Source organism: Gallinula chloropus, assembly GCF_964237585.1.
Source record: "Gallinula chloropus genome assembly, chromosome: 6".
Taxonomy (NCBI): Eukaryota; Metazoa; Chordata; class Aves; order Gruiformes; family Rallidae; genus Gallinula; species Gallinula chloropus.
Genome location: NC_140091.1, coordinates 24,414,746 through 24,441,981, shown reverse-complemented (window position 1 = coordinate 24,441,981; position 27,236 = coordinate 24,414,746). Strand labels below are relative to the sequence as shown.

Below are 27,236 nucleotides of genomic sequence, written 5' to 3'. Positions count from 1 at the left end.
GTAGTCTTCTCTGAGCCATGTCTCTTGGACCTTTGTTCTTGGACAGCTCCCTGCCACCCACCCACCCACCCTTTTAATTCTCTAGATCTTCAGCTCTGTGGCTTGAGCTCTGTTTGGTGCTGGCTGAGCATGCAATGGAAGTAGGGCCTTGCCCACATGCTTCTAAAGACTCAGATCTGCTCTCCAGCAGCAGATTCATGGGAACATTCAGGCAAGGAAGATCCTAGTGTTTGTTTTTCTTCTGGTTAAAGTGTTTCTAACACAGAAAGGCTTGTCAATACCTGTACTCCCAGTGCTAAGACAGGGGTATGACAGAAAAGAGCCTGAGAGATTGTTTTTTAATGCATTCCTCCATCTCACCTGTGGAATATTCTTGGAGATCAGAAACAATCAGCATTTCTGCCACACTCAAGGAGAACACAGTGAGGCTTGTGAGTCAAGAGGAGAGCTTGTGGATAATTATTTGGAATTTGCATAGGGGTGGGGACACGGATGCATTTGGCATGGGACAGGCTGCCCCACCGCCCAGGGAAGCCAGATACCCCCACCCCACACCTCCCTTCCTTTGTGCCCTAACCCACCCATGGCTGCCCCAGCACCCCTCCCTAACCCTGAACAACCCCTGCATGCCCCAAGAAAGGTGGACATCAGCAGGGATTCTTATAAAAAAATGTTTATCTATCCCATTTTCATATAAAACGCCAGGGAGCAGACGACCCCCTTGCTTAAACCAAGATACCACTTTTTCTCTCCTCCCCCAAACTCAAGCCCAAACCCGTCTTTCCTCCTCTGACAGACAATGGTCTCTGATCTCCCTTTTATTTATTACAACAATAAAAAAAACAAAAATCCAGCAGCAACAACAGCAGCAACAACAACAATGAATTCCCAACATTTCTTCTGTCCCAGGGATGGCAAAAGAGGAGGGAGCGGGCTGCTTCTCAGTTCTTCCCTCTGCGCCGTCTTCTGCTGCCCTGCTTTCCAGTCAGGCACTTGTGGATGTGGGGGATGACACCTGCACATACAAGAGGAGGATTCCCATCAGACTTCCTAAAAGCCTCTTAGAGACACCCTCAATTCCCAGCCGAATTTGGTGACGTGTCTCCTCCTGCCGTGGCTCCGGTATTTCCCGTCATTGCCAAATTCCTGTTTTCCCACAGTTCTCCCCTCTAAAATTCCCCGCGGGAAGGAGGGAAAGGGAGCAGCAAGGGCGATCCCCACCTCCTCCAGGAATGGTGGCTTTGACTAGGGAATCCAGCTCCTGGTCTCCACGAATAGCCAGCTGCAAATGGCGAGGGGTGATGCGCTTGGCTTTCATGTCCTTTGAGACTTTCCCTGCCAACTCTAACACCTGCAAAGACACTGGGGATGATGCTGAGGGAAAGGACGGGTCTCCCAGCTCCCCGCCCAGGCCTCCGCAGGAAGGCGAGGACCTACCTCGGCAGTGATATATTCCAGCACGGCTGCGCTGTAGACAGCAGCTGTAGCGCCCACTCGCCGACGGCTGGTTGTGCGAGTTTTTAAATGCCTGTGGATCCTTCCCACATGGAACTGGGGTGAAAAAACCAACACTTCATTGGCACCTGTAGCCCCTTAGAAATTTGCATACTAAAGCCCCTTACCTAGCCACCAATTTTTAACCCCACCCCGCCTATCCACAGCTTCTGGGAGCTCCTGTAACGCGTCTGCCGCGACGACACAAATCCCAAAAGATTACATTTCCCACGCACTCAAAAACCAAACAAAGACAAAAAAAGGAGGGGAGAGGCCGAGGCGTGCCCCCAGAAGTGGAGGTCCCCCACCCAGGGATGCGTGGTTTCCCTCACCAGCCTGAGTGGCTGGGCCATACCTGGAGTCCTGCTCTCTGGGAGCGTGACACGGCCTTTGCTTTGGCCTTGCCACTATGCTTCCCCACTTTTCCACCCGCCTGCAATGGAGAAATCCACCTATTAATCATCGTAATTCATCCTGAGAAACCTGCTGCACCATAATCCAGAGGCAAATATGCTCTTGGCCACAACAGGAAACTCGTGGCCTCTCAAACTATCCAAAAAGAGGGAAATTTGAGGGGATGAGGCAGGTGTGAGGGGTGTGGCGGCTGCTTTATCACTCCAGGGGTCTCATTTTCTGCTCCCACTGTTCCTCTTATTTTCTAGAAAAAGCCAAAAAGGGGGGGAAACAGCCCCAAACACCCCCCAGATTTTGCTGTGTTTTCGGGGTGGGTTTGGGATTTTCTCCAGCCACAGTGAGAACGGTTTGATTCCAGATTCATTTTCTCAGCATGGAAGGGACGTGTGAGTCGGAAAGTAAACCCTGACCTGCAGGATTCCAGGGCAATTCCCATCCTGCTCAGCAAGTAGCAGCAAAAAGGGAGCAGCTTCCCTCCCAAACCATAACCGGGGAGGTAAAGGCAGCCGCCGCGCCTCCCATCCTTTGACAGCCCCAGGGACACAGTGGCTCAACCACTCGCCTGCCACTGACCCGATCGGCGGGGTTCAGGGCTGTGGGGAAGCAGCACACATCCTCTCTGGGATGGGCTCGCCAGTGCCGGCGAGACGCTTTGATTGTACAACATGGCAGCCCTGTGGAGCACGAGGGCAATGGGGGAAGGGGGCCGAGGAGCAGTTTTTAGCTGGCTTCCCGGCATCCCGTCACGGGAAGGCTCCCGGGGAGTCCCTTGGGAAGGGCAGGTCATGGCACCGTGACCACCGGCATCCCCAGAAGATCCCAGTAGACCTGGCCTGGCCACCGCTCTCACCCCTCACCATTTTAGCACCATCCTCTCTTGAGTTCGGGTTCCAAGTTGGCACTGCAGCTGCCTCAGGAGGTACTGGAAAATAACCCTCCGGAAGATGAGGAGGAAGCCCGGCCTGCCACAGCCACCTGAAGCCCATCAAGGCATCCCATATGGATCTGAACATTTTCCTGCTCGCAGTACTGGTCCTCGGTCTCTCACAGGAGTTCCGCCTTGCAGACAGCTCCACGGCTGTGGCGCCTCTGCCCAGGGCACACAGGGAATGAGGGCAAGAGGCTGCTCGACGGCTGGAGCCATGGGGCATGGTGATGCGGGCACTTGGCAGCACAGTGCCCACTGGACGGGCAGCCCGTGGAGCCAGTGTTTTGGCCGCCCCCCTTGTTTGTTGCATCACGCAACCAGGGACCCATGCCGCTGCCAAATTCCCTTGCTTTTCAATAGTTCAGAGATCTTGCCGTTTTCCTTTTGCCATACAGGTACTCGGTTGACTTCCCACCCTTTCCATTCCCAAGGGAAGCCATTCAGTACATCCCTTGAATACAGAGAAAGAGTCGGGATAGGTATGGACAGGAGAAGGAGATTGTGCCTCGTGGTGAAACACACCCCATGCTGCTGCCAGTTCTCCTCCTTGAACACGACCCTCCCCTTCAGCGACGATATTTTGCAAGGCAACCGCTCGATGTTCCCATGTTTTGCCCTCTCTTTTAGCAGAAACATCTGTAAACCAAGCATTCAGTAACTGTTCTGAAAATGGGGGGGAGGTGTGTGTGTGGTATGACTTACACCCCAGGGGAATTTGTTCTGGTTTCGGTTTCTAAAGCAGCTCTTTCCTGAAGAGCCAGGGTTTTGGCTGCACCCTCTGAAACTGTAAAGCTCTTACAGTGACATTCTATCCAAGAGCAGCGTTTTCTCCCTGAAGCTCTTGGAGACACCCTGTCAGGGGGTGGTGTCCCAGCCGATACAGATTTTATTACTTTGAATGCACCCCTAAGTACAACTGCTTGTTTACGTAGGGTGCATTTGGTTTTTCACAAGGCTAGGCTAAGCACAAACCTCCCTTTTTCCCAGGTAGAATAGCGCTTCTCAGCACCCTTAAAGCTTCGAGAATAAGGCCTGTGCGCTTGGCAGAGGAGCTGCTCCTGGGCAGAGCTGTCTCCCGGCAGTGCTGTGGGTTGGCATGAGCATAGTCCCTCTATCCCAGGAGCCCAGCCCAGCTCAGCAGGAAAAGACCAGTTCTTGTAGGCTCCCTCCTGGTGTCTCAGGCCTCATGGGGATCATTCTACGCTGTCAACTCTGACGTTGCCTCCCTTGGCGGGGGAGAAATCCTTCTGTCCAGCAGAGTTGTTTCTCCTGCTCAAACCAGAGCTAGGCAGGAGAAGCAATGTTCCTGGTCTGGATCCACATGAGACAGGACCCCCAGGCAGGGACCGGGAGGGGACTCTTTCCCCTGTGAAAGGAAGGGAGTCAGGCAAGTCACTCCAGTCACCTCATCCTTGCTTTGAGGCCTGTGGCTGGAAGGGGATGCAGCTCTGGCCTATGACTTTCACAAACCCAGCGGAAATGGGATTCCTCTTCCCCAGTTCTGGTGGGCACAAACTAGGCACCTTCTTCCAGGGTCCCAGCTCCCATGGGGTGGGAGGAGATTTGCCAAGATCCCCTTCTCCAGGGGCTTGGATTTCACGTGATGGAAACTAACTGTCAGCCCCATTCACCCGTACCCAAAACTGAAGTCCTCCTCCTGGCCTTTGCAGACACATGGGAGCTGCAGCTCTTGCTGGGCATCTACCTGGCTGCTCTCCTGAGCAAGAGTTTAAGGATCATTGTTGTAGCCTACGACTCCACAGGCCCATTAACTTCTTTGTTTTCAACCTCTTGTTGAGAGTGTGGTGGGCTGACCTGGCAGCAGGCCTGGCGGCGGCCTAGCTCTCTTCACCAAAGACATAGGCCCTGACAATACCCTCGTGTTCCCCTGAGACAGGAAAAGTTACTCATGTTGAGAGGATTTTAATAATCACATTCTCCAAACACAGCAGCCCTGATGACAGGGGTAGAGACTGCCCTAAACCAAGGAGAAGTTATGGTGAAGATTGATCCCAGGCGAAGGACAGAGAGGTTGAGGAGAAAGAAGTAGTATGTGGGGGTGTGGAGGCTGGAGGATGCCAGGAGGAGGAACTCGGTCACTGAGCTGCCATTGGACACTTGCTTTCTCTGAGCATGGGACACTGTCAAAAGAGAAGACAGTGACAAGTTCGGGTAGTCTTCTCTGAGCCATGTCTCTTGGACCTTTGTTCTTGGACAGCTCCCTGCCACCCACCCACCCACCCACCCTTTTAATTCTCTAGATCTTCAGCTCTGTGGCTTGAGCTCTGTTTGGTGCTGGCTGAGCATGCAATGGAAGTAGGGCCTTGCCCACATGCTTCCAAAGACTCAGATCTGCTCTCCAGCAGCAGATTCATGGGAACATTCAGGCAAGGAAGATCCTAGTGTTTGTTTTTCTTCTGGTTAAAGTGTTTCTAACACAGAAAGGCTTGTCAATACCTGTACTCCCAGTGCTAAGACAGGGGTATGACACAAGAGAGCCTGAGAGTTTGTTTTTTAATGCATTCCTCCATCTCACCTGTGGAATATTCTTGGAGATCAGAAACAATCAGCATTTCTGCCACACTCAAGGAGAACACAGTGAGGCTTGTGAGTCAAGAGGAGAGCTTGTGGATAATTATTTGGAATTTGCATAGGGGTGGGGACACGGATGCATTTGGCATGGGACAGGCTGCCCCACCGCCCAGGGAAGCCAGATACCCCCACCCCACACCTCCCTTCCTTTGTGCCCTAACCCACCCATGGCTGCCCCAGCACCCCTCCCTAACCCTGAACAACCCCTGCATGCCCCAAGAAAGGTGGACATCAGCAGGGATTCTTATAAAAAAATGTTTATCTATCCCATTTTCATATAAAACGCCAGGGAGCAGACGACCCCCTTGCTTAAACCAAGATACCACTTTTTCTCTCCTCCCCCAAACTCAAGCCCAAACCCGTCTTTCCTCCTCTGACAGACAATGGTCTCTGATCTCCCTTTTATTTATTACAACAATAAAAAAAACAAAAATCCAGCAGCAACAACAGCAGCAACAACAACAATGAATTCCCAACATTTCTTCTGTCCCAGGGATGGCAAAAGAGGAGGGAGCGGGCTGCTTCTCAGTTCTTCCCTCTGCGCCGTCTTCTGCTGCCCTGCTTTCCAGTCAGGCACTTGTGGATGTGGGGGATGACACCTGCACATACAAGAGGAGGATTCCCATCAGACTTCCTAAAAGCCTCTTAGAGACACCCTCAATTCCCAGCCGAATTTGGTGACGTGTCTCCTCCTGCCGTGGCTCCGGTATTTCCCGTCATTGCCAAATTCCTGTTTTCCCACAGTTCTCCCCTCTAAAATTCCCCGCGGGAAGGAGGGAAAGGGAGCAGCAAGGGCGATCCCCACCTCCTCCAGGAATGGTGGCTTTGACTAGGGAATCCAGCTCCTGGTCTCCACGAATAGCCAGCTGCAAATGGCGAGGGGTGATGCGCTTGGCTTTCATGTCCTTTGAGACTTTCCCTGCCAACTCTAACACCTGCAAAGACACTGGGGATGATGCTGAGGGAAAGGACGGGTCTCCCAGCTCCCCGCCCAGGCCTCCGCAGGAAGGCGAGGACCTACCTCGGTAGTGATATATTCCAGCACGGCTGCGCTGTAGACAGCAGCTGTAGCGCCCACTCGCCGACGGCTGGTTGTGCGAGTTTTTAAATGCCTGTGGATCCTTCCCACATGGAACTGGGGTGAAAAAACCAACACTTCATTGGCACCTGTAGCCCCTTAGAAATTTGCATACTAAAGCCCCTTACCTAGCCACCAATTTTTAACCCCACCCCGCCTATCCACAGCTTCTGGGAGCTCCTGTAACGCGTCTGCCGCGACGACACAAATCCCAAAAGATTACATTTCCCACGCACTCAAAAACCAAACAAAGACAAAAAAAGGAGGGGAGAGGCCGAGGCGTGCCCCCAGAAGTGGAGGTCCCCCACCCTGGGATGCGTGGTTTCCCTCACCAGCCTGAGTGGCTGGGCCATACCTGGAGTCCTGCTCTCTGGGAGCGTGACACGGCCTTTGCTTTGGCCTTGCCACTATGCTTCCCCACTTTTCCACCCGCCTGCAATGGAGAAATCCACCTATTAATCATCGTAATTCATCCTGAGAAACCTGCTGCACCATAATCCAGAGGCAAATATGCTCTTGGCCACAACAGGAAACTCGTGGCCTCTCAAACTATCCAAAAAGAGGGAAATTTGAGGGGATGAGGCAGGTGTGAGGGGTGTGGCGGCTGCTTTATCACTCCAGGGGTCTCATTTTCTGCTCCCACTGTTCCTCTTATTTTCTAGAAAAAGCCAAAAAGGGGGGGAAACAGCCCCAAACACCCCCCAGATTTTGCTGTGTTTTCGGGGTGGGTTTGGGATTTTCTCCAGCCACAGTGAGAACGGTTTGATTCCAGATTCATTTTCTCAGCATGGAAGGGACGTGTGAGTCGGAAAGTAAACCCTGACCTGCAGGATTCCAGGGCAATTCCCATCCTGCTCAGCAAGTAGCAGCAAAAAGGGAGCAGCTTCCCTCCCAAACCATAACCGGGGAGGTAAAGGCAGCCGCCGCGCCTCCCATCCTTTGACAGCCCCAGGGACACAGTGGCTCAACCGCTCGCCTGCCACTGACCCGATCGGCGGGGTTCAGGGCTGTGGGGAAGCAGCACACATCCTCTCTGGGATGGGCTCGCCAGTGCCGGCGAGACGCTTTGATTGCACAACATGGCAGCCCTGTGGAGCACGAGGGCAATGGGGGAAGGGGGCCGAGGAGCAGTTTTTAGCTGGCTTCCCGGCATCCCGTCACGGGAAGGCTCCCGGGGAGTCCCTTGGGAAGGGCAGGTCATGGCACCGTGACCACCGGCATCCCCAGAAGATCCCAGTAGACCTGGCCTGGCCACCGCTCTCACCCCTCACCATTTTAGCACCATCCTCTCTTGAGTTCGGGTTCCAAGTTGGCACTGCAGCTGCCTCAGGAGGTACTGGAAAATAACCCTCCGGAAGATGAGGAGGAAGCCCGGCCTGCCACAGCCACCTGAAGCCCATCAAGGCATCCCATATGGATCTGAACATTTTCCTGCTCGCAGTACTGGTCCTCGGTCTCTCACAGGAGTTCCGCCTTGCAGACAGCTCCACGGCTGTGGCGCCTCTGCCAAGGGCACACAGGGAATGAGGGCAAGAGGCTGCTCGGCGGCTGGAGCCATGGGGCATGGTGATGCGGGCACTTGGCAGCACAGTGCCCACTGGACGGGCAGCCCGTGGAGCCAGTGTTTTGGCCGCCCCCCTTGTTTGTTGCATCACGCAACCAGGGACCCATGCCGCTGCCAAATTCCCTTGCTTTGCAATAGTTCAGAGATCTTGCCGTTTTCCTTTTGCCATACAGGTACTCGGTTGACTTCCCACCCTTTCCATTCCCAAGGGAAGCCATTCAGTACATCCCTTGAATACAGAGAAAGAGTCGGGATAGGTATGGACAGGAGAAGGAGATTGTGCCTCGTGGTGAAACACACCCCATGCTGCTGCCAGTTCTCCTCCTTGAACACGACCCTCCCCTTCAGCGACGATATTTTGCAAGGCAACCGCTCGATGTTCCCATGTTTTGCCCTCTCTTTTAGCAGAAACATCTGTAAACCAAGCATTCAGTAACTGTTCTGAAAATGGGGGGGAGGTGTGTGTGTGGTATGACTTACACCCCAGGGGAATTTGTTCTGGTTTCGGTTTCTAAAGCAGCTCTTTCCTGAAGAGCCAGGGTTTTGGCTGCACCCTCTGAAACTGTAAAGCTCTTACAGTGACATTCTATCCAAGAGCAGCGTTTTCTCCCTGAAGCTCTTGGAGACACCCTGTCAGGGGGTGGTGTCCCAGCCGATACAGATTTTATTACTTTGAATGCACCCCTAAGTACAACTGCTTGTTTACGTAGGGTGCATTTGGTTTTTCACAAGGCTAGGCTAAGCACAAACCTCCCTTTTTCCCAGGTAGAATAGCGCTTCTCAGCACCCTTAAAGCTTCGAGAATAAGGCCTGTGCGTTTGGCAGAGGAGCTGCTCCTGGGCAGAGCTGTCTCCCGGCAGTGCTGTGGGTTGGCATGAGCATAGTCCCTCTATCCCAGGAGCCCAGCCCAGCTCAGCAGGAAAAGACCAGTTCTTGTAGGCTCCCTCCTGGTGTCTCAGGCCTCATGGGGATCATTCTACGCTGTCAACTCTGACGTTGCCTCCCTTGGCGGGGGAGAAATCCTTCTGTCCAGCAGAGTTGTTTCTCCTGCTCAAACCAGAGCTAGGCAGGAGAAGCAGTGTTCCTGGTCTGGATCCACATGAGACAGGACCCCCAGGCAGGGACCGGGAGGGGACTCTTTCCCCTGTGAAAGGAAGGGAGTCAGGCAAGTCACTCCAGTCACCTCATCCTTGCTTTGAGGCCTGTGGCTGGAAGGGGATGCAGCTCTGGCCTATGACTTTCACAAACCCAGCGGAAATGGGATTCCTCTTCCCCAGTTCTGGTGGGCACAAACTAGGCACCTTCTTCCAGGGTCCCAGCTCCCATGGGGTGGGAGGAGATTTGCCAAGATCCCCTTCTCCAGGGGCTTGGATTTCACGTGATGGAAACTAACTGTCAGCCCCATTCACCCGTACCCAAAACTGAAGTCCTCCTCCTGGCCTTTGCAGACACATGGGAGCTGCAGCTCTTGCTGGGCATCTACCTGGCTGCTCTCCTGAGCAAGAGTTTAAGGATCATTGTTGTAGCCTACGACTCCACAGGCCCATTAACTTCTTTGTTTTCAACCTCTTGTTGAGAGTGTGGTGGGCTGACCTGGCAGCAGGCCTGGCGGCGGCCTAGCTCTCTTCACCAAAGACATAGGCCCTGACAATACCCTCGTGTTCCCCTGAGACAGGAAAAGTTACTCATGTTGAGAGGATTTTAATAATCACATTCTCCAAACACAGCAGCCCTGATGACAGGGGTACAGACTGCCCTAAACCAAGGAGAAGTTATGGTGAAGATTGATCCCAGGCGAAGGACAGAGAGGTTGAGGAGAAAGAAGTAGTATGTGGGGGTGTGGAGGCTGGAGGATGCCAGGAGGAGGAACTCGGTCACTGAGCTGTCATTGGACACTTGCTTTGTCTGAGCATGGGACACTGTCAAAAGAGAAGACAGTGACAAGTTCGGGTAGTCTTCTCTGAGCCATGTCTCTTGGACCTCTGTTCTTGGACAGCTCCCTGCCACCCACCCACCCACCCTTTTAATTCTCTAGATCTTCAGCTCTGTGGCTTGAGCTCTGTTTGGTGCTGGCTCAGCATGCAGTGGAAATAGGGCCTTGCCCACATGCTGCCAAAGACTCAGATCTGCTCTCCAGCAGCAGATTCATGGGAACATTCAGGCAAGGAAGATCCTAGTGTTTGTTTTTCTTCTGGTTAAAGTGTTTCTAACACAGAAAGGCTTGTCAATACCTGTACTCCCAGTGCTAAGACAGGGGTATGACAGAAAAGAGCCTGAGAGATTGTTTTTTAATGCATTCCTCCATCTCACCTGTGGAATATTCTTGGAGATCAGAAACAATCAGCATTTCTGCCACACTCAAGGAGAACACAGTGAGGCTTGTGAGTCAAGAGGAGAGCTTGTGGATAATTATTTGGAATTTGCATAGGGGTGGGGACACGGATGCATTTGGCATGGGACAGGCTGCCCCACCGCCCAGGGAAGCCAGATACCCCCACCCCACACCTCCCTTCCTTTGTGCCCTAACCCACCCATGGCTGCCCCAGCACCCCTCCCTAACCCTGAACAACCCCTGCATGCCCCAAGAAAGGTGGACTTCAGCAGGGATTCTTGTAAAAAAATGTTTATCCCATTTTCATATAAAACGCCAGGGAGCAGACGACCCCCTTGCTTAAACCAAGATACCACTTTTTCTCTCCTCCCCCAAACTCAAGCCCAAACCCATCTTTCCTCCTCTGACAGACAATGGTCTCTGATCTCCCTTTTATTTATTACAACAATAAAAACAAAAATCCAGCAGCAACAACAGCAGCAACAACAACAATGAATTCCCAACATTTCTTCTGTCCCAGGGATGGCAAAAGAGGAGGGAGCGGACTGCTTGTCAGTTCTTCCCTCTGCGCCATCTTCTGCTGCCCTGCTTTCCAGTCAGGCACTTGTGGATGTGGGGGACGACACCTGCACATACAAGAGGAGGATTCCCATCAGACTTCCTAAAAGCCTCTTAGAGACACCCTCAATTCCCAGTAGAATTTGGTGACGTGTCTCCTCCTGCCGTGGCTCCGCTATTTCCCGTCATTGCCAAATTCCCGTTTTCCCACAGTTCTCCCCTCTAAAATTCCCCGCGGGAAGGAGGGAAAGGGAGCAGCAAGGGCAATCCCCACCTCCTCCAGGAATGGTGGCTTTGACTAGGGAATCCAGCTCCTGGTCTCCACGAATAGCCAGCTGCAAATGGCGAGGGGTGATGCGCTTGGCTTTCATGTCCTTTGAGACTTTCCCTGCCAGCTGTAACACCTGCAAAGACACTGGGGATGATGCTGAGGGAAAGGACGGTCTCCCAGCTCCCCGCCCAGGCCTCCGCAGGAAGGCGAGGACCTACCTCGGCAGTGATATATTCCAGCACGGCTGCGCTGTAGACAGCAGCTGTAGCGCCCACTCGCCGATGGCTGGTTGTGTGAGATTTTAAATGCCTGTGGATCCTTCCCACAGGGAACTGGGGTGAAAAAGACCAACACTTCATTGGCACCTGTAGCCCCTTAGAAATTTGCATACTAAAGCCCCTTATCCATTTGCATAATTACACTGTATGCCATCAATTTTTAACCCCACCCCGCCTATCCACAGCTTCTGGGAGCTCCTGTAACGCGTCTGCCGCGACAACACAAATCCCAAAATATTACATTTCCCACGCACTCAAAAACCAAACAAAGACAAAAAAAGGAGGGGAGAGGCCGAGGCGTGCCCCCAGAAGTGGAGGTCCCCCACCCAGGGAGGCGTGGTTTCCCTCACCAGCGTGAGCGGCTGGGCCTTACCTGGAGTCCTGCTCTCTGGGAGCGTGACACGGCCTTTGCTTTGGCCTTGCCACTATGCTTCCCCGCTTTTCCACCCGCCTGCAAGGGAGAAATCCACCTATTAATCATCTTAATTCATCCTGAGAAACCTGCTGCACCATAATCCAGAGGCAAATATGCTCTTGGCCACAACAGGAAACTCGTGGCCTCTCAAACTATCCAAAAAGAGGGAAATTTGAGGGGATGAGGCAGGTGTGAGGGGTGTGGCGGCTGCTTTATCACTCCAGGGGTCTCATTTTCTGCTCCCACTGTTCCTCTTATTTTCTAGAAAAAGCCAAAAAGGGGGGGAAACAGCCCCAAACGCCCCCCAGGTTTTGCTGTGGTTTCGGGGTGGGTTTGGGATTTTCTCCAGCCACAGTGAGAACGGTTTGATTCCAGATTCATTTTCTCAGCATGGAAGGGACGTGTGAGTCGGAAAGTAAACCCTGACCTGCAGGATTCCAGGGCAATTCCCATCCTGCTCAGCAAGTAGCAGCAAAAAGGGAGCAGCTTCCCTCCCAAACCATAACCGGGGAGGTAAAGGCAGCCGCCGCGCCTCCCATCCTTTGACAGCCCCAGGGACACAGTGGCTCAACCGCTCGCCTGCCACTGACCCGATCGGCGGGGTTCAGGGCTGTGGGGAAGCAGCACACATCCTCTCTGGGATGGGCTCGCCAGTGCCGGTGAGACGTTTTGATTGCACAACATCGCAGCCCTGTGGAGCACGAGGGCAATGGGGGAAGGGGGCCGAGGAGCAGTTTTTAGCTGGCTTCCCGGCATCCCGTCACGGGAAGGCTCCCGGGGAGTCCCTTGGGAAGGGCAGGTCATGGCACCGTGACCACCGGCATCCCCAGAAGATCCCAGTAGACCTGGCCTGGCCACCGCTCTCACCCCTCACCATTTAAGCACCGTCCTCTCTTGAGTTCAGGTTCCAAGTTGGCACTGCAGCTGCCTCAGGAGGTACTGGAAAATAACCCTCCGGAAGATGAGGAGGAAGCCCGGCCTGCCACAGCCACCTGAAGCCCATCAAGGCATCCCATATGGATCTGAACATTTCCCTGCTCGCAGTACTGGTCCTCGGTCTCTCACAGGAGTTCCGCCTTGCAGACAGCTCCACGGCTGTGGCGCCTCTGCCCAGGGCACACAGGGAATGAGGGCAAGAGGCTGCTCGGCGGCTGGAGCCATGGGGCATGGTGATGCGGGCACTTGGCAGCACAGTGCCCACTGGACGGGCAGCCCGTGGAGCCAGTGTTTTGGCCGCCCCCCCTTGTTTGTTGCATCACGCAACCAGGGACCCATGCCGCTGCCAAATTCCCTTGCTTTTCAATAGTTCAGAGATCTTGCCGTTTTCCTTTTGCCATACAGGTACTCGGTTGACTTCCCACCCTTTCCATTCCCAAGGGAAGCCATTCAGTACATCCCTTGAATACAGAGAAAGAGTCGGGATAGGTATGGACAGGAGAAGGAGATTGTGCTTCGTGGTGAAACACACCCCATGCTGCTGCCAGTTCTCCTCCTTGAACACGACCCTCCCCTTCAGTGATGATATTTTGCAAGGCAACCGCTCGATGTTCCCATGTTTTGCCCTCTCTTTTAGCAGAAGCATCTGTAAACCAAGCATTCAGTAACTGTTCTGAAAATGGGGGGGAGGTGTGTGTGTGGTATGACTTACACCCCAGGGGAATTTGTTCTGGTTTCGGTTTCTAAAGCAGCTCTTTCCTGAAGAGCCAGGGTTTTGGCTGCACCCTCTGAAACTGTAAAGCTCTTACAGTGACATTCTATCCAAGAGCAGCGTTTTCTCCCTGAAGCTCTTGGAGACACCCTGTCAGGGGGTGGTGTCCCAGCCGATACAGATTTTATTACTTTGAATGCACCCCTAAGTACAACTGCTTGTTTACGTAGGGTGCATTTGGTTTCTCACAAGGCTAGGCTAAGCACAAACCTCCCTTTTTCCCAGGTAGAATAGCGCTTCTCAGCACCCTTAAAGCCTCGAGAATAAGGCCTGTGCGCTTGGCAGGGGAGCTGCTCCTGGGCAGATCTGTCTCCCAGCAGCGCTGTGGGTTGGCATGAGCATAGTCCCTCTATCCCAGGAGCCCAGCCCAGCTCAGCAGGAAAAGACCAGTTCTTGTAGGCTCCCTCCTGGTGTCTCAGGCCTCATGGGGATCATTCTACGCTGTCAACTCTGACGTTGCCTCCCTTGGCGGGGGAGAAATCCTTCTGTCCAGCAGAGTTGTTTCTCCTGCTCAAACCAGAGCTAGGCAGGAGAAGCAATGTTCCTGGTCTGGATCCACATGAGACAGGACCCCCAGGCAGGGACCGGGAGGGGACTCTTTCCCCTGTGAAAGGAAGGGAGTCAGGCAAGTCACTCCAGTCACCTCATCCTTGCTTTGAGGCCTGTGGCTGGAAGGGGATGCAGCTCTGGCCTATGACTTTCACAAACCCAGCGGAAATGGGATTCCTCTTCCCCAGTTCTGGTGGGCACAAACTAGGCACCTTCTTCCAGGGTCCCAGCTCCCATGGGGTGGGAGGAGATTTGCCAAGATCCCCTTCTCCAGGAGCTTGGATTTCACGTGATGGAAACTAACTGTCAGCCCCATTCACCCGTACTCAAAACTGAAGTCCTCCTCCTGGCCTTTGCAGACACATGGGAGCTGCAGCTCTTGCTGGGCATCTACCTGGCTGCTCTCCTGAGCAAGAGTTTAAGGATCATTGTTGTAGCCTACGACTCCACAGGCCCATTAACTTCTTTGTTTTCAACCTCTTGTTGAGAGTGTGGTGGGCTGACCTGGCAGCAGGCCTGGCGGCGGCCTAGCTCTCTTCACCAAAGACATAGGCCCTGACAATACCCTCGTGTTCCCCTGAGACAGGAAAAGTTACTCATGTTGAGAGGATTTTAATAATCACATTCTCCAAACACAGCAGCCCTGATGACAGGGGTACAGACTGCCCTAAACCAAGGAGAAGTTATGGTGAAGATTGATCCCAGGCGAAGGACAGAGAGGTTGAGGAGAAAGAAGTAGTACGTGGGGGTGTGGAGGCTGGAGGATGCCAGGAGGAGGAACTCGGTCACTGAGCTGCCATTGGACACTTGCTTTCTCTGAGCATGGGACACTGTCAAAAGAGAAGACAGTGACAAGTTCGGGTAGTCTTCTCTGAGCCATGTCTCTTGGACCTCTGTTCTTGGACAGCTCCCTGCCACCCACCCACCCACCCTTTTAATTCTCTAGATCTTCAGCTCTGTGGCTTGAGCTCTGTTTGGTGCTGGCTGAGCATGCAATGGAAGTAGGGCCTTGCCCACATGTTTCCAAAGACTCAGATCTGCTCTCCAGCAGCAGATTCATGGGAACATTCAGGCAGGGAAGATCCTAGTGTTTGTTTTTCTTCTGGTTAAAGTGTTTCTAACACAGAAAGGCTTGTCAGTACCTGTACTCCCAGTGCTAAGACAGGGGTATGACACAAGAGAGTCAGAGAGATTGTTTTTTAATGCATTCCTCCATCTCACCTGTGGAATATTCTTGGAGATCAGAAACAATCAGCATTTCTGCCACACTCAAGGAGAACACAGTGAGGCTTGTGAGTCAAGAGGAGAGCTTGTGGATAATTATTTGGAATTTGCATAGGGGTGGGGACACGGATGCATTTGGCATGGGACAGGCTGCCCCACCGCCCAGGGAAGCCAGATACCCCCACCCCACACCTCCCTTCCTTTGTGCCCTAACCCACCCATGGCTGCCCCAGCACCCCTCCCTAACCCTGAACAACCCCTGCATGCCCCAAGAAAGGTGGACTTCAGCAGGGATTCTTGTAAAAAAATGTTTATCTATCCCATTTTCATATAAAACGCCAGGGAGCAGACGACCCCCTTGCTTAAACCAAGATACCACTTTTTCTCTCCTCCCCCAAACTCAAGCCCAAACCCATCTTTCCTCCTCTGACAGACAATGGTCTCTGATCTCCCTTTTATTTATTACAACAATAAAAACAACAAAAATCCAGCAGCAACAACAGCAGCAACAACAACAATGAATTCCCAACATTTCTTCTGTCCCAGGGATGGCAAAAGAGGAGGGAGCGGGCTGCTTGTCAGTTCTTCCCTCTGCGCCATCTTCTGCTGCCCTGCTTTCCAGTCAGGCACTTGTGGATGTGGGGGACGACACCTGCACATACAAGAGGAGGATTCCCATCAGACTTCCTAAAAGCCTCTTAGAGACACCCTCAATTCCCAGTAGAATTTGGTGACGTGTCTCCTCCTGCCGTGGCTCCGGTATTTCCCGTCATTGCCAAATTCCCGTTTTCCCACAGTTCTCCCCTCTAAAATTCCCCGCGGGAAGGAGGGAAAGGGAGCAGCAAGGGCAATCCCCACCTCCTCCAGGAATGGTGGCTTTGACTAGGGAATCCAGCTCCTGGTCTCCACGAATAGCCAGCTGCAAATGGCGAGGGGTGATGCGCTTGGCTTTCATGTCCTTTGAGATTTTCCCTGCCAGCTGTAACACCTGCAAAGACACTGGGGATGATGCTGAGGGAAAGGACGGTCTCCCAGCTCCCCGCCCAGGCCTCCGCAGGAAGGCGAGGACCTACCTCGGTAGTGATATATTCCAGCACGGCTGCGCTGTAGACAGCAGCTGTAGCGCCCACTCGCCGATGGCTGGTTGTGTGAGATTTTAAATGCCTGTGTATCCTTCCCACAGGGAACTGGGGTGAAAAAGACCAACACTTCATTGGCACCTGTAGCCCCTTAGAAATTTGCATACTAAAGCCCCTTATCCATTTGCATAATTACACTGTATGCCATCAATTTTTAACCCCACCCCGCCTATCCACAGCTTCTGGGAGCTCCTGTAACGCGTCTGCCGCGACAACACAAATCCCAAAAGATTACATTTCCCACGCACTCAAAAACCAAACAAAGACAAAAAAAGGAGGGGAGAGGCCGAGGCGTGCCCCCAGAAGTGGAGGTCCCCCACCCAGGGAGGCATGGTTTCCCTCACCAGCGTGAGCGGCTGGGCCTTACCTGGAGTCCTGCTCTCTGGGAGCGTGACACGGCCTTTGCTTTGGCCTTGCCACTATGCTTCCCCGCTTTTCCACCCGCCTGCAATGGAGAAATCCACCTATTAATCATCTTAATTCATCCTGAGAAACCTGCTGCACCATAATCCAGAGGCAAATATGCTCTTGGCCACAACAGGAAACTCGTGGCCTCTCAAACTATCCAAAAAGAGGGAAATTTGAGGGGATGAGGCAGGTGTGAGGGGTGTGGCGGCTGCTTTATCACTCCAGGGGTCTCATTTTCTGCTCCCACTGTTCCTCTTATTTTCTAGAAAAAGACAAAAAGGGGGGGAAACAGCCCCAAACGCCCCCCAGGTTTTGCTGTGGTTTCGGGGTGGGTTTGGGATTTTCTCCAGCCACAGTGAGAACGGTTTGATTCCAGATTCATTTTCTCAGCATGGAAGGGACGTGTGAGTCGGAAAGTAAACCCTGACCTGCAGGATTCCAGGGCAATTCCCATCCTGCTCAGCAAGTAGCAGCAAAAAGGGAGCAGCTTCCCTCCCAAACCATAACCGGGGAGGTAAAGGCAGCCGCCGCGCCTCCCATCCTTTGACAGCCCCAGGGACACAGTGGCTCAACCGCTCGCCTGCCACTGACCCGATCGGCGGGGTTCAGGGCTGTGGGGAAGCAGCACACATCCTCTCTGGGATGGGCTCGCCAGTGCCGGTGAGACGTTTTGATTGCACAACATCGCAGCCCTGTGGAGCACGAGGGCAATGGGGGAAGGGGGCCGAGGAGCAGTTTTTAGCTGGCTTCCCGGCATCCCGTCACGGGAAGGCTCCCGGGGAGTCCCTTGGGAAGGGCAGGTCATGGCACCGTGACCACCGGCATCCCCAGAAGATCCCAGTAGACCTGGCCTGGCCACCGCTCTCACCCCTCACCATTTAAGCACCGTCCTCTCTTGAGTTCAGGTTCCAAGTTGGCACTGCAGCTGCCTCAGGAGGTACTGGAAAATAACCCTCCGGAAGATGAGGAGGAAGCCCGGCCTGCCACAGCCACCTGAAGCCCATCAAGGCATCCCATATGGATCTGAACATTTCCCTGCTCGCAGTACTGGTCCTCGGTCTCTCACAGGAGTTCCGCCTTGCAGACAGCTCCACGGCTGTGGCGCCTCTGCCCAGGGCACACAGGGAATGAGGGCAAGAGGCTGCTCGGCGGCTGGAGCCATGGGGCATGGTGATGCGGGCACTTGGCAGCACAGTGCCCACTGGACGGGCAGCCCGTGGAGCCAGTGTTTTGGCCGCCCCCCTTGTTTGTTGCATCACGCAACCAGGGACCCATGCCGCTGCCAAATTCCCTTGCTTTTCAATAGTTCAGAGATCTTGCCGTTTTCCTTTTGCCATACAGGTACTCGGTTGACTTCCCACCCTTTCCATTCCCAAGGGAAGCCATTCAGTACATCCCTTGAATACAGAGAAAGAGTCGGGATAGGTATGGACAGGAGAAGGAGATTGTGCTTCGTGGTGAAACACACCCCATGCTGCTGCCAGTTCTCCTCCTTGAACACGACCCTCCCCTTCAGTGATGATATTTTGCAAGGCAACCGCTCGATGTTCCCATGTTTTGCCCTCTCTTTTAGCAGAAGCATCTGTAAACCAAGCATTCAGTAACTGTTCTGAAAATGGGGGGGAGGTGTGTGTGTGGTATGACTTACACCCCAGGGGAATTTGTTCTGGTTTCGGTTTCTAAAGCAGCTCTTTCCTGAAGAGCCAGGGTTTTGGCTGCACCCTCTGAAACTGTAAAGCTCTTACAGTGACATTCTATCCAAGAGCAGCGTTTTCTCCCTGAAGCTCTTGGAGACACCCTGTCAGGGGGTGGTGTCCCAGCCGATACAGATTTTATTACTTTGAATGCACCCCTAAGTACAACTGCTTGTTTACGTAGGGTGCATTTGGTTTCTCACAAGGCTAGGCTAAGCACAAACCTCCCTTTTTCCCAGGTAGAATAGCGCTTCTCAGCACCCTTAAAGCCTCGAGAATAAGGCCTGTGCGCTTGGCAGGGGAGCTGCTCCTGGGCAGATCTGTCTCCCAGCAGCGCTGTGGGTTGGCATGAGCATAGTCCCTCTATCCCAGGAGCCCAGCCCAGCTCAGCAGGAAAAGACCAGTTCTTGTAGGCTCCCTCCTGGTGTCTCAGGCCTCATGGGGATCATTCTACGCTGTCAACTCTGACGTTGCCTCCCTTGGCGGGGGAGAAATCCTTCTGTCCAGCAGAGTTGTTTCTCCTGCTCAAACCAGAGCTAGGCAGGAGAAGCAATGTTCCTGGTCTGGATCCACATGAGACAGGACCCCCAGGCAGGGACCGGGAGGGGACTCTTTCCCCTGTGAAAGGAAGGGAGTCAGGCAAGTCACTCCAGTCACCTCATCCTTGCTTTGAGGCCTGTGGCTGGAAGGGGATGCAGCTCTGGCCTATGACTTTCACAAACCCAGCGGAAATGGGATTCCTCTTCCCCAGTTCTGGTGGGCACAAACTAGGCACCTTCTTCCAGGGTCCCAGCTCCCATGGGGTGGGAGGAGATTTGCCAAGATCCCCTTCTCCAGGAGCTTGGATTTCACGTGATGGAAACTAACTGTCAGCCCCATTCACCCGTACTCAAAACTGAAGTCCTCCTCCTGGCCTTTGCAGACACATGGGAGCTGCAGCTCTTGCTGGGCATCTACCTGGCTGCTCTCCTGAGCAAGAGTTTAAGGATCATTGTTGTAGCCTACGACTCCACAGGCCCATTAACTTCTTTGTTTTCAACCTCTTGTTGAGAGTGTGGTGGGCTGACCTGGCAGCAGGCCTGGCGGCGGCCTAGCTCTCTTCACCAAAGACATAGGCCCTGACAATACCCTCGTGTTCCCCTGAGACAGGAAAAGTTACTCATGTTGAGAGGATTTTAATAATCACATTCTCCAAACACAGCAGCCCTGATGACAGGGGTACAGACTGCCCTAAACCAAGGAGAAGTTATGGTGAAGATTGATCCCAGGCGAAGGACAGAGAGGTTGAGGAGAAAGAAGTAGTACGTGGGGGTGTGGAGGCTGGAGGATGCCAGGAGGAGGAACTCGGTCACTGAGCTGCCATTGGACATTTGCTTTCTCTGAGCAAGGGACACTGTCAAAAGAGAAGACAGTGACAAGTTCGGGTAGTCTTCTCTGAGCCATGTCTCTTGGACCTTTGTTCTTGGACAGCTCCCTGCCACCCACCCACCCACCCACCCACCCTTTTAATTCTCTAGATCTTCAGCTCTGTGGCTTGAGCTCTGTTTGGTGCTGGCTGAGCATGCAATGGAAGTAGGGCCTTGCCCACATGCTTCCAAAGACTCAGATCTGCTCTCCAGCAGCAGATTCATGGGAACATTCAGGCAAGGAAGATCCTAGTGTTTGTTTTTCTTCTGGTTAAAGTGTTTCTAACACAGAAAGGCTTGTCAGTACCTGTACTCCCAGTGCTAAGACAGGGGTATGACAGAAAAGAGCCTGAGAGTTTGTTTTTTAATGCATTCCTCCATCTCACCTGTGGAATATTCTTGGAGATCAGAAACAATCAGCATTTCTGCCACACTCAAGGAGAACACAGTGAGGCTTGTGAGTCAAGAGGAGAGCTTGTGGATAATTATTTGGAATTTGCATAGGGGTGGGGACACGGATGCATTTGGCATGGGACAGGCTGCCCCACCGCCCAGGGAAGCCAGATACCCCCACCCCACACCTCCCTTCCTTTGTGCCCTAACCCACCCATGGCTGCCCCAGCACCCCTCCCTAACCCTGAACAACCCCTGCATGCCCCAAGAAAGGTGGACTTCAGCAGGGATTCTTATAAAAAAATGTTTATCTATCCCATTTTCATATAAAACGCCAGGGAGCAGACGACCCCCTTGCTTAAACCAAGATACCACTTTTTCTCTCCTCCCCCAAACTCAAGCCCAAACCCATCTTTCCTCCTCTGACAGACAATGGTCTCTGATCTCCCTTTTATTTATTACAACAATAAAAACAACAACAAAAACAACAGCTACAACAACAACAAAAACAACAACAAATTCCCAATGTTTCTTCTGTCCCAGGGATGGCAAAAGAGGAGGGAGCGGGCTGCTTGTCAGTTCTTCCCTCTGCGCCGTCTTCTTCTGCCCTGCTTTCTAATCAGGCACTTGTGGATGTGAGGGACGGCACCTGCACATACAAGAGGAGGATTCCCATCAGACATCCTAAAAGCCTCTTAGAGACACCTGCAATTCCCAGTAGAATTTGGTGACGTGTCTCCTCCTGCCGTGGCTCAGGTATTTCCCGTCGTTGCCAAATTCCCGTGGTCCCACAGTTCTCCCCTCTAAAATTCCCCGCGGGAAGGAGGGAAAGGGAGCAGCAAGGGCGATACCCACCTCCTCCAGGAATGGTGGCTTTGATTAGGGAATCCAGCTCCTGGTCTCCACGAATAGCCAGCTGCAAATGGCGAGGGGTGATGCGCTTGGCTTTCATGTCCTTTGAGATTTTCCCTGCCAGCTGTAACACCTGCAAAGACACTGGGGATGATCCTGAGGGAAAGGACGGGTCTCCCAGCTCCCCGCCCAGGCCTCCGCAGGAAGGCGAGGACCTACCTCGGCAGTGATATATTCCAGCACGGCTGCGCTGTAGACAGCAGCTGTAGCGCCCACTCGCCGACGGCTGGTTGTGCGAGTTTTTAAATACCTGTGGATCCTTCCCACAGGGAACTGGGGTGAAAACGACCAACACTTCATTGGCACCTATAGCCCCTTAGAAATTTGCGTACTAAAGCCCCTTATCCATTTGCATAATTACACTGTATGCCACCAATTTTTAACCCCACCCCGCCTATCCACAGCTTCTGGGAGCTCCTGTAACGCAGCTGCCGTGACGACACAAATCCCAAAAGACTACATTTGCCACGCACTCAAAAACCAAACAAAGACAAAAAAAGGGGGGGGAGAGGCCGAGGCGTGCCCCCAGAAGTGGAGGTCCCCCACCCAGGGAGGCGTGGTTTCCCTCACCAGCGTGAGCGGCTGGGCCTTACCTGGAGTCCTGCTCTCTGGGAGCGTGACACGGCCTTTGCTTTGGCCTTGCCACTATGCTTCCCCGCTTTTCCACCCGCCTGCAATGGAGAAATCCACCTATTAATCATCTTAATTCATCCTGAGAAACCTGCTGCACCATAATCCAGGGGCAAATATGCTCTTGGCCACAACAGGAAACTCGTGGCCTCTCAAACTATCCAAAAAGAAGCAAACTTGAGGGGATGAGGCAGGTGTGAGGGGTGTGGCGGCTGCTTTATCACCCCAGGGGTCTCATTTCCTGCTCCATATATTCCCGTTGTTTTCCAAAAAGAGCCAAAAAGGGGGGAAAACAGCTCCCAACGCCCCCCAGGTTTTGCTGTTGTTTCGGGGTGGGTTTGGGATTTTCTCCAGCCACAGTGAGAATGGTTTGATTCCAGACTCATTTTCTCAGCTTGGAAGGGACGTGCGAGTCGGAAAGTAAACCCTGACCTGCAGGATTCCAGGGCAATTCCCATCCTGCTCAGCAAGTAGCAGCAAAAAGGGAGCAGCTTCCCTCCCAAACCATAACCGGGGAGGTAAAGGCAGCCGCCGCGCCTCCCATCCTTTGACAGCCCCAGGGACACAGTGGCTCAACCGCTCGCCTGCCACTGACCCGATCGGCGGGGTTCAGGGCTGTGGGGAAGCAGCACACATCCTCTCTGGGAGGGGCTCGCCAGTGCCGGCGAGACGTTTTGATTGTACAACATGGCAGCCCTGTGGAGCACGAGGGCAATGGGGGAAGGGGGCCGAGGAGCAGTTTTTAGCTGGCTTCCCGGCATCCCGTCATGGGAAGGCTCCCGGGTAGTACTTTGGGAAGGGCAGGGTATGGCACTGTGACCAAGGTCACAGATCGGTGACAGGAACCCATCACCAGACCTGCCTGTTGTTCCCGTGTCCCCCCCACCCCCGCAGCAGCTCAGGCCCCTTGCTGAGTGGAGCTGCGGCTCTGCGCGACTCCGGCCATGGCTCCCCACTGGCAGTGGCAGCTCCAACCTTCACCCGAACAGCCCTGTCACCTCCAGGCTGGTGCCGGATGCCCTGCCCAGGCTGCCGCACTGCTGCACTCATCCTCCTATCGGCACCAGTACTGGCCTCGGTACCCACCCTGCAACCCTCTCCAGCAACCCCAGAGGATCCCAGTAGATCCGGCCTGGCCAGCGCTCTCACCCCTCACCATTTTACCACCATCCTCTCTTGAGTTTGGGTCCCAAGTTGCCACTGCATGTGCCTCAGGAGGTGCCGGAGAATAACCCACCGGAGTGTGAGGAGGAAGCGCGGCCTGCCACAGCCACCCGAAGGCCATCAAGGCATCCCATATGGATCTGAACATTTCCCTGCTCGCAGTACTGGTCCTCGGTCTCTCCCAGGAGTTCTGCCTTGCAGACAGCTCCACAGCTGTGGCGCCTCTGCCAAGGGCACACAGGGAATGAGGGCAAGAGGCTGCTCGGCAGCTGGAGCCATGGGGCAAGGTGACGCGGGCACTTGGCAACGCAGTGCCCACTGGACGGGCAGCCCGTGGAGCCAATGGGAGAAGAGCCCTTTCAGGCCTGTGTGCTCCACCCGCCCCCCTGTTTGTTGCATCATGCACGTTCCATGGGCCACATGCCATGGGCCCTGCTCTGAGCCCCCCTTCTCCCCTGGGCTGGGCTGCTGCCAGGGACCCATGCCGCTGCCAAATTCCCTTGCTTTTCAATAGTTCAGAGATCTTGCCGTTTTCCTTTTGCCATACAGGTACTCGGTTGACTTCCCACCCTTTCCATTCCCAAGGGTAGCCATTCAGTACGTGCCTTGAATACAGAGAAAGAGTCGGGATAGGTATGGACAGGAGAAGGAGATTGTGCCTCGTGGTGAAACACACCCCATGCTGCTACCAGTTCTCCTCCTTGAACATGACCCTTCAGCGATGGTATTTTATTTGGTCTTTATTTGCAAGGCAACCGCTCGATATTCCCATGTTTTGCCCTCTCTTTTAGCAGAAGCATCCGTAAACCAAGAATTCAGTAACTGTTCCGAAAGGAATGACTCTTTGGGAGCCCATGGGAGAGGCTTCTGCTCCTCATGCACACCTGGGAGTTTGTGAGACAAATCCAGCATTTTAGTTTTCATTGTGATAAATCTCTCCTAACTTCTGTTGTTCACTTCTGCAACACTTTTCTATAGCCAGAGGCAGCAGATGTCCAACAGCAGCTCCATCAGCCTTTTTTTTTCCCTCATTCCCTTCGCTTCTTTTATTGTTTTTCCCCTTTTATCTGCTGCTTCTTCTCTCTAAGCCTGTCTCTGAGCCAAAGCAATTTGCATGCATCCAAGGAAGGATCTGCCATTAGTGCTGATCTGTCTGTCCTCTTAGTTAAGATATATTTAGCCATCGCCTCTGGGGCTTTTTTTGTTGGGTTGTTGGGGGTTTTTGTATTGTTTTGTTGGGGTGTTTGTTTGGTTTTTTTTTTTGTTTTTGTTTTTGGGGTTTTTTTTTGCTGTTCAGTGGCTTTAAGGAGCAGGTGCCAGCAACAGAATGACAAGATTAAAAATACCTGCTGTCAGATAGCTCTCCCTATGCAGATGCTTATTGCTTAACCCTACTGAAGAGCTCTGAATAATAGAAATATTGCACCTACTGCATCCCATGCTGGTGCCCTGCCCATCCTTGCACAGCATCTCCCTCCCCATCGAAGGGGCTGACCCATGGGAGCTGAGCTGCTAGCTGGGGGGTTGCTGGGGTTGTGGGGGGGTGGTGGCGGCCACAGCAGAGAGTCTGTCCTGGCCTTAGTGGGGAGGATGTCATCAGAACAGCCCAACCCTGTTCCTGCACCTGAGTTCAGCGCCCACGAGAACATGCGCGATCTACTGCGCACGCGCCGACTCCTGCCCGCAGCGCTCCCAGTTACCCGCCAGGCGCATGCGCAAGGTGCACCTCCCGGCGTGTCGGGGGGCGGCACTCCGGGCAGCTTCAGCGCACTTTACTGCGCATGCTCCTCGCTCCTGCGGCGCTACCGCGGCACCGTCACTACGCAGCGTCCGAGCGCCGCTTTAAAGCCGCGCGCTTCAGCCACAGCCAGTCCCGCGCAGCAGCAGCAGCACCAGCACCGGCAGCAGCGGCGGCAGCAGCTGCAGCACCGGCAGCGGCAGCAGCGGCGGCAGCAGCTGCAGCACCGGCAGCGGCAGCGGCACCAAGCTTTTGCCCTCAGCTGTGCACGGCCTTAAGGCAAGAGCAGTGCCCCTCACACAGCCCTGCTTTTAGCTGCTGCCCAGCAGTCACACACTTGCCAGCTTCTCGTACTGCCCGGCTACAGAACCGGCGTGGGGACACCCAGGAAGCGGGGAGGGGACAGGGACAGGGCACGTCACCCAAACTAAGCAGAGGGGGACTCCACACCAGTGACATCGTGCTTGGTGTAAAGGGAGGCTGGTGGGGGGGAGGGCAGCAGGGGGCTGGAGCGCACGGCTCCAGGGTGTGTGCTCTGGGGACAGTCCGGCTTTGGGGCAGCTCTGAGCTGTACAGCCTGAGCCCTGCAGTTTGGGGAGAAGCTGCACCGTGCATCACCAGTTTCAATCTATTTTGCTACAAAGTCCTCTTTTTGCTAATTCTCTATTACTTCCAGCTAAACTCTCCTCATCCCTGCACAGTAGAATTGCACCTTTGGTTTTCTTTTCCCTCCCCTTTCCAGCCCCCTCCCCCTTGCATGGAGCACCCATGCGTGCGGCCCTACCAACCCCCTTTGCTCATGTTCTGAAAGGAGCCTGAACTAGACTGACACCACATTTTAGTCCTGAACTGGGCTCTCTCTGCTCCTTCTCTTCCGATTTCCTCTTCTGACCCACCGGCTTCCGTCAAGACCAACAGACACAAACACTGACCCAGACCGCGATACGCCCAGCTCAAATAACAGTGCTGGAACCCCCAGCCCTGGGGTTACGGTGCCACGTTCTCATGGGGAACACGAGGTCCCTGATATGGGGCTTTCTAACAAGGTGCTCGCAAAGGGCTAAAGGGCACTTGCTAACAAGATCCTTGTTAAAGGGGGGCTTACTAACAGGATGGTTTGAAGTGCCATAGTGGTTATGTCAGAGGTGACCCTGCCTAAACAATGTCTCACTTGAACAACTCCTAGTTAGTCTTGAGTGATTAGTGTTCTTGAGATAATTTAAAGCGGACCCAGGACTGATAAGGAGGTGGCATCCCAAGGAAGATGGTGCCTGCGACAGAGAAGGAGGAAACATCCCAAGGATAATTGTGCCCATCTGGAACAATCACAACTACGCATGTGCCAGGGGAAGGAGGTGAAAAAGTTCAACCCGATGAAGACTTTGAGCCTTCCTTGCTGAGACCCCCTGACGACCACCACCATGAGACAATGCACAGGTGCAGTTGGGAGGAGTGTATGGAAATGACTTCTTGGGACTCATTTTAACACAAAGCAGGACAGGTTACGCATATGTATAGGTGTGTTGGGAAATGCCATTAATATGTAACATTCTATTGTACATAGTTCAGGTGAATTGCCGTGTTTGGTGTGCATGTCTGTGGTGGAGCAACCCCCATGCACCCAGTGCTGAATAAACACACCTGCTTTGTAACTCTCTGTGCGTTGTGAAGTTTCTGCACATCATTCCTGAGCTCTCCCCTGTAGCAGGGAAAGAAGAGAAACCTCAGAGACTTTCAGTGCAATGCTCTAAAGCCAGCCAGAGATTCGTTCCTGCATCTGAAACGTTAAAATCCCACTTGGAGTTACAGAATTCTCTCTCTCATTAAAAAAATACCTCAAAAAACGACCCTGACAGTTTACCTGCAACTGCTGTAACATGGTACTCGTTGTAAAAATCAGCTCACTGAATATTGTCATCATGAGTGGCCAGTGTATAAATGAAATAACAGAAAGTGACCTTCGAATGGAACCTTGAACTGTAACACTGTTCTGGAGTTAATATCATTTTGTAAAAGAAAAGGAAAATGGGACAAGGTGCCCTATGTGGATTTACACTTTTACTTAAGAGAGAAAGAGTGGAAAAAGAATGCAAATCCATCAACCAAGAAATGTCTCTTACCATCAAAGACAAAAAGGTTCAAGGACTTTGCTCTGCATGTACCTCTACCAAAACATGCTGTAAACATTTGGCCTTAAGAGGAATTGACAGAATTAGATATTGCTACCACTGCCCCAGTAATTCCTGCTGTACCTTCCTCTGAGCATGGAAGATTTAAAATAAGCTAAAAAGAGAAAAAAGAAGAAACAGGTTACATTTCTGGTGGACATGGGAGCAGCGTTCTCAGT

The 27,236-nt window shown here is 53.3% G+C and overlaps 5 protein-coding genes across 5 annotated transcripts; all 5 read right to left on the bottom strand.

The window, feature by feature from the left end:
- Positions 1–941: 941 nt before the first annotated feature.
- Positions 942–1,957, bottom strand: LOC311193459 (histone H2A.V-like; the record flags this gene model as incomplete). Its single annotated transcript, XM_084266289.1, has 4 exons — positions 942–1,015; positions 1,222–1,351; positions 1,438–1,551; positions 1,850–1,957. The coding sequence occupies 4 exons, from the start codon at positions 1,955–1,957 to the stop codon at positions 942–944; spliced, it is 426 nt and encodes a 141-aa protein (XP_084122415.1).
- Positions 1,958–5,953: 3,996 nt separating this feature from the next.
- Positions 5,954–6,969, bottom strand: LOC311193458 (histone H2A.V-like; the record flags this gene model as incomplete). The annotated part of the gene is made up of 4 exons (XM_084266288.1): positions 5,954–6,027; positions 6,234–6,363; positions 6,450–6,563; positions 6,862–6,969. The coding sequence occupies 4 exons, from the start codon at positions 6,967–6,969 to the stop codon at positions 5,954–5,956; spliced, it is 426 nt and encodes a 141-aa protein (XP_084122414.1).
- Positions 6,970–7,132: 163 nt separating this feature from the next.
- Positions 7,133–13,310, bottom strand: LOC311193457 (histone H2A.V-like; the record flags this gene model as incomplete). The annotated part of the gene is made up of 5 exons (XM_084266287.1): positions 7,133–7,164; positions 11,235–11,364; positions 11,450–11,563; positions 11,883–11,960; positions 13,245–13,310. 5 exons carry the CDS (start codon positions 13,308–13,310, stop codon positions 7,133–7,135), a joined length of 420 nt encoding a protein of 139 aa, XP_084122413.1.
- On the bottom strand, positions 13,311–17,019 carry LOC311193456 (histone H2A.V-like; the record flags this gene model as incomplete). The annotated part of the gene is made up of 4 exons (XM_084266286.1): positions 13,311–13,321; positions 16,264–16,393; positions 16,479–16,592; positions 16,912–17,019. The coding sequence occupies 4 exons, from the start codon at positions 17,017–17,019 to the stop codon at positions 13,311–13,313; spliced, it is 363 nt and encodes a 120-aa protein (XP_084122412.1).
- Positions 17,020–17,182: 163 nt separating this feature from the next.
- LOC311193455 (histone H2A.V-like) lies at positions 17,183–23,037 on the bottom strand (the record flags this gene model as incomplete). Its single annotated transcript, XM_084266285.1, has 5 exons — positions 17,183–17,214; positions 21,301–21,430; positions 21,517–21,630; positions 21,951–22,028; positions 22,963–23,037. The coding sequence occupies 5 exons, from the start codon at positions 23,035–23,037 to the stop codon at positions 17,183–17,185; spliced, it is 429 nt and encodes a 142-aa protein (XP_084122411.1).
- Positions 23,038–27,236: the final 4,199 nt, after the last annotated feature.